Source organism: Mesoplodon densirostris, chromosome 12 (genome assembly GCF_025265405.1).
Source record: "Mesoplodon densirostris isolate mMesDen1 chromosome 12, mMesDen1 primary haplotype, whole genome shotgun sequence".
In the NCBI taxonomy this organism is placed as follows: domain Eukaryota; kingdom Metazoa; phylum Chordata; class Mammalia; order Artiodactyla; family Ziphiidae; genus Mesoplodon; species Mesoplodon densirostris.
Window position 1 is genome coordinate 74,485,399 of NC_082672.1, and position 12,623 is coordinate 74,498,021.

A 12,623-nucleotide genomic window follows, 5' to 3' on the forward strand; every position below is an offset into this window, starting at 1 on the left:
CCTGCATCGGCAGGTGGACTCTCAACCACTGCGCCACCAGGGAAGACCCCATGAATGGAATCTTGATTTGTAATATTATATTTATTGAGGATAAATTGTCAATGTACTGATGCTGACCTAATCCAGGTGCTGATTAGGTTATAACCTGGAGGGAGTTTGTTGTGGCCAAGTGATCATTTGTATAATTTCATTATTTGAAATTAGCGTTGATATTAGAAATAGGTTTACTTTCTATACTTTATATACCGCCAGAGTAAAGTAAGCAAAATCCAAGCTCAAAAATACAAAATACGAGGTAACACACACACACACACACACACACACACACACATGCACACAGACATTAGTAATGAAAATGGCACATCAGGCAATATGTAACAAAGAAAACCTGTGTCATAGTAATAAATATTGTGTGCATATGCTAAAAGAAAGAAAATAATCTTAGGTTTATGTGAAATTAACTTCTATGTGTTCCTTGTTAGAAATACAGTCCAAATAAAATTATACAGCATGGTTTAAAATAAATAAAAGGCCAAGAACACAGCGTAGATATTGAACAAAAAAAAATATAGTAGTGGCAGTATTGAATATAAGGCAACTTATATTAATAATTTAAAGAGAAATAACTGATAAAATATAGAAATAATAATAAACATTACTATTGAATAATTATGTTGCAAAATACACATGGTCAAACTTTTAGTAATGTAAGATATTTTGACACAGACACAGTTGCTTACAGTTTTTAACTTAACCTCAACTTCTCACAAATCAGACTGACAGTGATTTTTTTTTTTACATACCTGGGTTCAATTAATATTTTACAAATTGAAAAGATAATGATTAAATTCTCAAATGACCAACCAGTTATATATATTACATAATCATAAATAACAAAGATAATGAAAATTCATCTCCTAGGAATTTTAAAAAGATACCTTAATAATTGGTTTAAAAATACAGTGACAGATTAATTTGTTTTTATATATCTTAAATAAAAAATTTTATCATTGTTAAGATCTTAGAAGGTAAATGAATCTCTGCTTAAGAAACATTCTATAAATATGAACTATTTGTAAATCATTCATATGGTGTAATATTTAAGAAAGGGAATAAGAATGCAATTCTGGGAAAGAGAGGAGATATAAAAGTTACAAAATGAGGGTTGATTAAATTTGGGAGCTTGACTTGAGGTTGATATGAATACATGGTATTTGGTAAAATATATAAGCAATGCTTTTTTTTAGAATTGATTTCAAATTTGGGATTATATTTCTAAAGACAAAATCTTACTTAAAACTTAGTTTCTGCATTTCAGAGTGCATTATTAGAGGGATGTTTACAAGCTTTCATAAATACATATGTAGTTGTTTGTGGATAAATAAATACTGACCTGCAATAAAAAGCGTGTCGAGGTCCATCAACACATATCCCTCCATTAAGGCAGAGGACCACATTCAGTTCAGGCTCAGTACAACTGCTAATATTTACTTCACAATATGTACCATTTGGGCAAATGCAAGTAAAGCCATGGGCTGCCTTCTTGCAGAAGCCTTCATTCATACAAGGGATGGATGTGCAGTCCTAAATTATGAAATAGAGAATCATATTTGATTATTAGTGTTAAGACTAGAAATCTTATAAAAATTATATTTTTATTTAAATATTTTTAAGAAACCGATATGAAAGCTTATCTGGTATTCCCTTCCTCTAAAAACTGAAATATTTATTTCTAGTAATAGATGTTTAACTTTTATCACCAGAAATACTTGTCAAATGTTCATTGTGGATTTTTCAGAAAAAAAAACTTTATTAGGCTTTATTAAATTATGTGTTATGTGCATAATACCAGGAGTTCACTGACCCTTAGTATCCACCATACATCCCCATTTGCCTGGCATAGCCCCAGTTTAACTCTGCTGTCTTTGGGTAATGATTAATAATGTCTCAGTAACTTTCAAAGGAATCTTGGGTTTGATCACATAATTAGAACAGACAATTCACTATTGATTTATGTTCCTCTAAAAAAAGCATCTATAGTATCTGAGTTTTTATTCCATTTATAATCTTTTTTCATCAGTATTAACAGGTATATATTTTTTCAGCTTTATTGAGGTATAATTGATCAAAAAACTCTGTAATATATTTAAAGTGTACAGTGTGATGATTTGATATACATAAACATTTTGTAAAGATTCAAAGTTATGGAGTTAATTAACACTATGGAGTTAATTAACATATCCATCACCTCACATATTAACTTCTTTGTTGGGGGTGGAGTTAGTGAAACACAAGTGTTTCTTTTACAAATTTTAATTATATAGTACATAATTATCAATTATATTCACCATGTTATATATTAGATTCCTAGAACTTATTCAACTTATAACTGAAAGTTTGTAGCATTTTTCAGCCTTTCCCTATTTTTCCAACTCCCCTCCCCACAAATCCTAACCCTCCAGGGCTCTGGCAAGCACCATTCTACTCTCTGTTTCTATGACCTTTACTTTTTTTTTAATTGAATTTTTTTTAGAATCCACATATAAGTGATATCATGTACATCTGTCTTTCAGTGTGGCTTTTTTCACTTAGTCTAATGTCCTCCAGTTTCATCAGTGTTGCCACAAATGACAGGATTTACTTCTTTTTTAAGGCTGAATATTATTCCTTTGTATATATGGACACCATATTTTCTTTATCCAATCATCTATTCATGGACACTTAACATTGTTTTCATACCTTGGCTATTGTGCCTAATGCTGCAACAAACATGGGAGTGTAGATATCTCTTCAAATAATAGTTTTATTTCCCTTGAATATTTACCCAGAATTCGATTGCTGGACCACATGGTAGTTCTATTTGAAGTTCTTGAAAAACCTCTATACTGTTTTCCAAAGTGGCTGTATCGGTTTACATTCCCACCAGCAGCACACAAGGGTTCCCTTTACTCTACATCCTTGCTGCATTTGTTACCTTCTCTTTTTGATAATAGACATACTAACAAGTGTGAGGCAATAGCTCATTGTAGTTTTGACTTGCATTTCTGTGATGACTAGTGATATTGAGCACATTTTAATATACCTGTTAGCCATTTGTACGGCTTCTTTGGAGAAATACCTATCAATTCTTTTGCCCATATTTAATTGTGTTATTTTTTTTTTTGTTTTTTTTTTTTGCTGTTGCATTATATGAGTTTCTTATATATTTTGGATATTAATCCTTTATCCAATATGTAGTTTACAAACATATTCTCCCATTCTATAGGTTGCCTTTTCATTTCGCTGATGGTTTCCTTTGCTGTGCAGAAGCATTTTAGTTTGATGTCATCCCATTTATTTATTTTTGTTTTTGTTGCCTTTGTGTCAAATTTTTTAAAAAAATGATTGTCAAGACCAATGTCAAGGAGCTTACCCAATATGTCTTCCAGGAGTTTTACAGTTTTAAGTCTTATGTTCAAGTCTTTAATCCATTTTGAGCTGATTGTTGTGATGGTGTAAAATAGGGACCCAGCATCATTATTTTGCCTGTGGCTATCCAGTTTTTCCAACCTCATTTATTCAAGAGACTATCCTTTCTGCATTGTATATTCTTGGCTTCTTTGACAAAAATTAATTGAATATATTTGTGTGGATTTATTTGTTGGCTTTCTATTCTGTTTGATTGGTCTATGTGCCAGTTTTTATGCCAATACCATAATGTTTTGATTACTATACCTTTGTAATATAGTTTGAAATCAAGAAGTGTGATGCTTCCAGCTTTGTTCTCTCTTCTCAAGATTGCTTTGGCTATTTGAGGCCTTTGTGGTTCCATACGGATATTAGGATTATTTGATCTATTTCTCTGAAAAATGCCTTGGGAATTTTGATAAGTGTTGAATAGAATCTGTAGATTGCTTTGGGTAGTATGAACATTTTAGCAATACCAAATCTTCCAATCCATAAACAGGGAATATCTTTCCATTTTTGTGTGTGTCTTCAATTTCTTGCATCAACATTTTACACTTTTCGGTGTACAGATCTTTCACCAACTTGGTTAAATTTATTCCTAAGTATATTATTCTTTTTGATTCTATTGTGAATGGAATTGTTTTCTTAATTTATCTTTCTAATACTTGGTAGCTAGTGTATAGAAACACACTTTTAAAATATTTTGTCTATTTTAAGATGTTAAATTAACTTTGAATGCATATAAAAGTTCTATATTTTTGCACTTAAAATTTTGGAATACCAATTGTAGTGTCCAAACCAATCACTCCTCAGGGAAAAGCTGGGAGTTAAGGGTCCCCTCCTTTTGTATGTTGTTATGGCAGGTCTGGGGTTTATGGTGAGGGTGTGTCTCAGTCTTTCTTATCCATTTCATTGCGCAAATTTTCTCAGTTACCTATGTGTAGTAGTTATCCAGCTAGTTTCTGGATTTCTCTGAGGAAGAATTGTTCTGTGTATAGCTGTGCATCTGTGGCAGGAGCAAAATGCAGAGCCTCATATATTGCCATCTTGATCCAGAAGTCTTAATGTGCATGAAATCATAACCTTTTAATTAGCCAGTATTCCTATGCATGTATCCAAATTTATGTCCAGTATTTCTAATGCCTATCATCCCAGAAGCAGAGGGGTGTCATGGAGTCAGAGGAACCTGGATTATATCTGTCTCTTCCTTTTCAATCTTTAGCATATTTGTATACTTCTCCTACTTTTACTCAATCAACAAAGGTATTCAATTTATTGTAGGTTCGTTTATGCATAAAATGGCAATAATCTCACTTACCTCATAAAAGTTCCTATGATAACTAAATAAAATAATGACTATAAAGCAATTAGCCCTGTTCCTGAGACATAATAACTGTTCAGTAAATAGTATCTTCTTTCCTTTACACTCTGAAGGTCAAAGGACTTGTCAGCCTCTATTTCAGTCATTTGGAACTTGCTTAGTATAGAAAATGAGTTTTCCAGTATATTTAATGTCTACTAAATCATACTATATACTTCTTAAGTTCATTATTAGATATTATATGCTTGTTGGTGTTCTGGAAAGCACAGAACATGTTGTCTTGAACATGGTATGACACCTATTTTCAATGTAATGATAACTCTGAAAAGATTTGCACCTATAATTCTGAGAAATAATTTATAGAACTTTATGACATCATTAATAAAACTTTAAAAATGTATTCTGTATATGTTGTCCACACCAAATTTTTTAGTGAATATATACAAATATGATTCATTTGCACTGTGTGTTCTCAAGTTAGTACATCTTCAAAGGTAATTACCTATACAAACATAAGATAGTTTTTTTTTAACATTTTACCCTGGAAAGTAATATTTTCTAGAACTATCATTAGTTGACACTAATGCTTTTAAACATTTAGTGACTTTTAAGAAGTGTTAACATAACAATAAAAACTCAAACTGACAAGGCTAATGTGGGAGCCCTTGCATTCAAATCATGCATCAAATGGAAAATTAAAGGTTTGTCAAAACCACCAGAGAGTTTAATTAGTGTCATTTTCAATAAGAAATTGGCTGTGCACTTGAGTATAAAGCTCAAGTTATGCTTGCAACCCAGATGGTGATCGTTTACATTTGCCTGTGATAGAGTTAAATGTATGTTTTTTTTAAGTAAATGGATACCATTCTGATATTTGTTCTACTTTTGCTGAAAATGTGAACTCCTTAAGGATAACCAAAGGCACTTAGACTTGGGGCAGGTACTGCAGTTATTTTTATGGATGTAGGATACCACAGGGAATGGTGTGGAAACATGTTTCCCTCTTAGCCCTAAGGTGAGGTAAATTTAGAATGAGTTATTAGAAAGCATTACATAAACTAATTGAATTATATTTCCAATGGGAAGAAAGAGTTTTTAGACTGCCAAAAGTTCTGTCTCTAGGGTTTACAAGAATATTTTACTAAATTAATTAGAAGGCTTAATGGGAAATAAAAAAAGCAATTTCTTTTCAGAAAAAATCAAATTATCATTTAAAGTTCTTGATGTTTCCTCGTTCAAAAATTAAGGAAGATGTCTTTCCCTTTATTCATCATTATCTATGTTACTTTTCTATACTATATTTAATATAATAAAGTGCTTCCCAAGAAGAATTCACTAAAATTTAATTTAGAAAATGACAGAAACAAAAGGCTGGTATGTTTAGAGAAAGAGGGGGAAGTTGGGAGTAATGTTGCAGACCAGGGCAATCTAGACAATTGATCTGGACCCCAACATTCACTCAACTTGTATTCAAAACACCAAGTCAGGAAATGTACAAGACTGTAGAATAACAGAGCAATGATGTATTCATTGTGGACTGTTTAGACTAATAAATGTGCAAGTTAGCTCTCTGACAGTTGTATTGTATCCTAAAGTGTGTATATATACATATACATACATACATATATACATACACAGTTTAGATCCAAAACTTTGTCCTGAGATCTCTGAACTTCCCTGAAGTATAGAAAGTTACTATCTGAAATCATTTTTATCATAGCATTTGTCTCATTGAATTATATGTTTTATTTTTAACTGCTGTTTTAATACTTTCTTCAAATAAGATCTTAGAGAAATGAAACATGTTAAACAAGGAAACATGGAACTGTCCATTTGAAGAGTGGAAACAGAACATGGTTCCCATTAGAGCCCTTCCTTAGACCTATTAGACCTGCCTTAGACCCTGCCCTGCAAAGACCTATTAAATTTCATAGAATTTCTTGAACTTTGTCTAGCTCTGAATAAAACCTACCAATATAGTGCATTGTTTCTAAAACTTAAATTGAATGTGGATACTCTGGGGATAGCTTGTTAAATTTTAGATTCAAACTCATTGGGATGAGGCCTGTGTTTCTCCATTTCTAACAAACCCCCAGGTGATCCTGAAACTTCTAGTTCATGGAGCAAACATTGGTAACAAGAATCTAGTCCAACAATTTTATTTTACTCACAAGGATGAGGACAAGCCAAAGGGTGTTAGAGTGACTTCACCAAGGTCTTATAGCAAGAGGACAACAGAATAAAATCACATAGACACTAAATGCCATGAATTCCAAAGTATGGCTCGTTTTACCACCAAGTCTTTGATTTTTCTCTAAAAGGGATCCCTTGGCTGTGGAAGTGTACATATAATAATGCATATGATGAAGACTTAACATCCCTAATGTTTACTTCCAATACAATTTTTATTTACTGTTTTCTTTCTCAAAACTTACATGATTGAATATGGGTCTACAGTAGTTAATAGGGAGAATATTTTGTTTGATTCCTAATTTAATCAGACATAGAATGTTTTGTTGTAAAGAAAATACACTCTTTCACTGTTATTTCAACAAATCAAACAAGATTATGAAATATAAAAATTGGGATTGTTTCAGTAAATATTAACTTTTATTTCTTTATTGAAAATGTGTCTGGTAGTACTTCCAGGAAACAAGGCCACTGAAAAACAGGAAAACAAAACCATTGTCTTAGAAACTGCCTGAAAAGGTGCAAATGAATCAATATAGGAAAGAAAAGTACATCAGGGCTAAAACTAGACATGGTGCCAAATTCATGAAACAAGTGAAGATTTTTTAAAGGTAATGCAAAGTTCCAAACCCTTTAAAAAAGCTAACAATTAATATCACTCCTATTTCCTCAGGTAAAGAAAAGAATGCTGCAAAAGAAATCTAAAGTGTATATTAAAAATCATGGTAGTATATTGTACTCTAACTTGGCAAAATGAGGGGTCAAGCATGAACAAGTCCAAAAGACTGAGGTTTTTGTGAGTCAACATTACTAAGGACTCTGTAACACTGCATAGGATGTGGGTGTGGTGTTGGTGGTCAAGAGGGGCTGGGAAAGAAAGGGTAGCCCATTTCCCCACCTGTTTTACTCTTCTGATTCAGAAAGTCTCACTCTTGTGTGAGCAGTGATGGAAGTCTGCCCTTATATTGGAGATTCAAGATTTATGCACCATGACAAGTAATGAAATAGATAGAGAAAGTACATAGGAAAACTATGTAGGAGATTCCTAATAAACACACAAATATTGTGGGAAAGAAACAGGCTATGAAGCCAAAAGGAAATACACCCAGAAAAATACAAATTAGCATGAAGATAATTTTCAAAGGACAAACGATTATTTCCTACCATGAAATAAAGTATGAAAAAACTCAAAATTCTACATCTAAAACACACAATTTTTAAGGGCAATAACATTAAAATATCTTAAATCTTCATCAAGAGGGTACTGGTTAAATAAATATGAAGCCTCCATACAATGGAATATTAATAAGAATAAAGTAGAACTATATATATTAATGGAGAATAATATGCAATGATAAAGTGAAACTGTGTGTGACAAATATTACCATTTATGATATGTCCCTTATTTTAAAGATGTGTTTTCAATCAAAGGAGATAAATATTCCCTATAATTACATTTGGGAAATAGAAGAGCATTTGGTGGGAGATCCCAACTCAAATCTTATGCTGAAAATCATACTGATGGACCAATCTCTTAATTGAGAATAAAAAGATGAGACAAATACTAGAAGAACTCAAGTAGGTCCCTATTAAACATACCACAAATTGTACAACCTTTGGAGAAAATATCAGTACACTTGGATACAAAAAAAGAAAGCCTTTGAATGTCTAGATCCACTATATACTAATTAAACATTAACAAAAAAATGAGAAAATGTACATAATGTATATGGTAGACTAAAGGTAAAAATCTTATTATATAAAAACCCCTTATAAGTTTCAGCTTACACTTGAGGAAATACAGATACACACACACATTCAGTTCTTTTCTTTGTTCATTTCCTTTCTGTTTAGAAAACTTCCTTTAGTCCTTCTACACATTATTAGTTTTTAGTTTTTCTTCAACTGAGAATGTATTACTCTTTTTATTCTAGAATCTTTTTTTTAACATTTTAGTACTTAACACACATATATTCAAAACAAAACACTTTTCCTTTAGAGTATTTATCCTTCTCAGTCCCAACAAAGTAGAAAAGAAAATACATGATTTCTGTATTACTCTACTCTCTTTTCTGTGTACTCAGAGTTGAATTACATGTTTCACTAACCATGGCATACATTCCATACCCAATCATGCATTTGCTTTTCTTTAGCATTAGTTCTAACATTTTTAAGCTTGCTTCAAATTATCAGGTTGACAACAAAAAATTTTGCTTGTGTTCTTCCCTCCTAAACCCTAATATAAACTTTGCTTTTACACTTTCCCAGGAGCTTCAGATACATATTGATGTGAGAGTTATTTTCGATCAGTACTGCCTGTGTTTCACCACTGCTTTTGTCTCTTTGGACTAGAAAGACAGACTCAAACATCAATCCATGAATGCCCTTCAGAAGTTGTTATCTGGGCATTACAACATAGAGAAAGTTACAAAAAAAGGTGAGCTAAGTAAGATACATATCTATACCCCTTATCCATATCTCCAGATGGAGCTGGTGAGGCAGGAGCTATATCTGATAATTACTGTATTTTGGTTTTTCATAAATAATACTTTTTTAATATTTACAGAATGAATGACCAAAACTACATTTGGAATGTACTTACAGTGTTTGTTAAAAGACAGTTAAAAAACTTTATTGAACTATAATAATTAATATAGATGGCAGGTAAGATTTTAAAAAAGAAGAAAAACAGAATAAATAGTCCTAAAATTGGCCCATATATAGAAATTAGTACATAAAAAATGAGGCATACCAAAACAATCCAGAAATAATAGATACTTTGCTAAAAGTTCTTGGAAAATTGATGATAGTTTTGAAAAAAATGAAATTAGATTTCTTTTTATCAATTATAATAAAATATTCACAATGGATTAAAGGACTAAAAGTGTTGTTAATCATAAAATTGTAATAAACGAAAATATAAGAAAATAATTTAAATATTGCTGTATAAAAGGACCTTCTAAGGAGAGAGGCAAAGCACAGTATCATAAAGAAAAAGGTAAAGAAAAATACAAAAATCTCATAATCTTACAAGTTTTGTAAAGAAAGAAGGGTCACACTCTGGGCAAGATTTGTAATTTTGCAGAATCTAGTGGATTTTATCCATAATTTTAAATAGTATATAAAAACCAAAAAAGGCAGGCAAGTCAAAAGAAAAATACCATTATTCAAATGCTGTAAGTAGACAAGGCTCAAACAAATAAATACAGGTGAGGAATAATCATATGGAAATGTGCTCAATATTCATAATAAGCCAGTGAAATATAAATCAAAATAATGACATGCTACGTTTTCTTCATCAAATTAGTCAACATTTTAAAAAAAATGATTTCATTTGATAAGATCTAGGGAAGCTGGCATACTCTCATTAAATAAGTGTGGTTCCTCAACACTTATTTGGAACACTTTGTAGCTACTGAAAAGTTTGAGTCAGGACTCCATGTATTATAATGAAATGGTCCCTAAGATACACTAGATGAAGCCAAAAGTCACTGAATAAGGAGCATGATGAGTTCAACTTTATGTTAAAATAAAAATATTATGAAAAACCATCTAGAAGCATATAGGTAGAATTAAACAATTGTTCTCATAATACTGGGTGTGAGGGTATGAATATATACAAATTCATATATGAAAGAAAACATTTCTTTATTTATATATTTAATTCAGAAGACAAATACCACATTTGCACTACCAAGAGACAGGGTTTTGGAGGCTATCACAGGCAACACATGCAACAGTGCAGACAAGATATATGCCTCCTTCATCTTCTACCAAGGAATTTATTAATTACAACATCTCCTTCTCCATATCAAGTGTGTCTTTCACTATCTAGAATCAAATCCACAAAATGTCAATAAATTTTTAGGCTTTCAAAAATGTGTCAAAATATGTGCTAGTTGATTTACCTGCATTATCTAATTTAATTCTCACAACAATTTAAGAGGTATTTTCTATGATTACCCTCATTGAATAGATAAAACATGATTTCAGATTGCAAGTAAGTTGTCCTAGACCACATAGAAGGTAACTAGCAAAATTGCAGTTCAATTCTGTTTCTCCCTCCAAAAAAATAATTTACTAAGTATCAACCACATTCAATGTGTATCATCACACAATGATCCTGCAATATAGGAACTGTATTTTACTGATAAAGGAAAGAGACACGAAGGAATTAAATAAAATATTCATAGTCTCACAATGCCAAAGGCTGTCTTTAGTGCCTGTGCTTCCTTCCTTTAACATGTCATTGTCAGCCAGGAAGGACCTGGAAGAACTTCCCATTATCCAGGAAGACACATGAGATTTTCATCCACCATGAATGGTCTTAAACTTCAGGTCACTGAAACTTCTCATCAGATGACACATTCCATATAAAATAGCATGTGTCAATCACGTCAGGTCATATGCCTGAAGATCAGAAGACAGATTCTGAGAGTGTTACTGATGTTGAGGTTCTCTACATGTACCCATCTCTTGGTACATCCATCCAGTACTTATTTTTCTCCTTGCTGTGTATGGATCCATTTAATCTCCTCATCCCTACACATCCACAGACACCTGTGTGTCCTAAGATCAGAGGGGGGAAGACAGATGGCAAATCATAAGACTTCTGAGCTCTTTGGACAATGGTCACTTCCAGGATTTAGTTGATTGAGGACTCCATATTGCAGAAGTTTTGATACCAATAGACGGAGCAGGGGGAGGTGAAAGAAGCTATGATTTTTAGTTTTGTTTGGAGTCAGCAAAGATTCCAAAACAAAAAAAAAATTCCAAAGGAAAGGTGAGAGGCACTTAAATCATCAGTAATTGATGAAATAATGATTTTGAGACCTACAGCAAATAGCTTGTTTCCCACAGGATAGTTGGTCCTATCCAAAATTTCCAAGAGCATGTTTGGGCCCTTTCACAACGTTTTGGGCAGGACCAAATATCAAGGATTTTTGGTGTGGACCAAAAGTCTTATGGGTTCTTTGAGAGGACCACATATCTGCTACCTGTTTTGTATTTCTTTTAAATTACTTTAAATTTAGTAAAAAATATAAAACTTACATTAATCTTGATCTTACATCTTGAGCTAGTCCATTCTGCACTGCATGAACATTGATACTTCTCAATGAAATCTATGCATCTGAAACACATAATTTTTTTTAGAAAAATAAGTAAGACAATGAAAGCATACTTTCAAGAGAGTTCACTATTTTTTTTTTCTTTTCCAGGTCAGGTTAAAAAAAATTAAAAAACACATTCCCATGAGCAATAGAAGGCAGAGTCTATTTCTACTTTCTTATCCTTTAAGGTGACTGGACTGAAAGAACAAATCAATTCTCATTTTTCCCATCTTCCCCATGGCAATGGAAAGAAAGAAAGAAAAAAAAAACAGCTTGAAAAGATAAAAAACAGTATGTCTAGGGATTATGTAGGAAACTGAAATTAGCTGGGGCCAAATGGCACTGTCGTGTACTACTCATCTTCATCCTCCCTCTCTGGCTTACAAAGTTTGTGGCAAGACTAGGAAAAAAAAATTGTGCTGAGGAAGGCAGCTGGGTGCCTCTTTGAGTCATCCCTCCTTGTCACCTGCATCTTCTAGAAATATCCCCACTCTAGATTTGCATAAACTAATATTATATCCATGAGCAGAATAGTTATTATACAACTCCATAAA

The 12,623-nt window shown here is 32.2% G+C and overlaps 1 protein-coding gene across 1 annotated transcript in view; it reads right to left on the bottom strand.

The window, feature by feature from the left end:
• The window catches only part of EYS (eyes shut homolog), a 1,591,612-nt gene that overhangs the window by 996,360 nt on the left and 582,629 nt on the right, over positions 1–12,623 (bottom strand). The window contains exons 19-20 of the mRNA XM_060115102.1: positions 12,011–12,089; positions 1,394–1,584 (exon numbers count right to left, since the gene is read on the bottom strand). Coding sequence (XP_059971085.1) covers positions 1,394–1,584; positions 12,011–12,089 — 270 coding nt within the window. The remainder of the gene's footprint in view (positions 1–1,393; positions 1,585–12,010; positions 12,090–12,623) is intronic.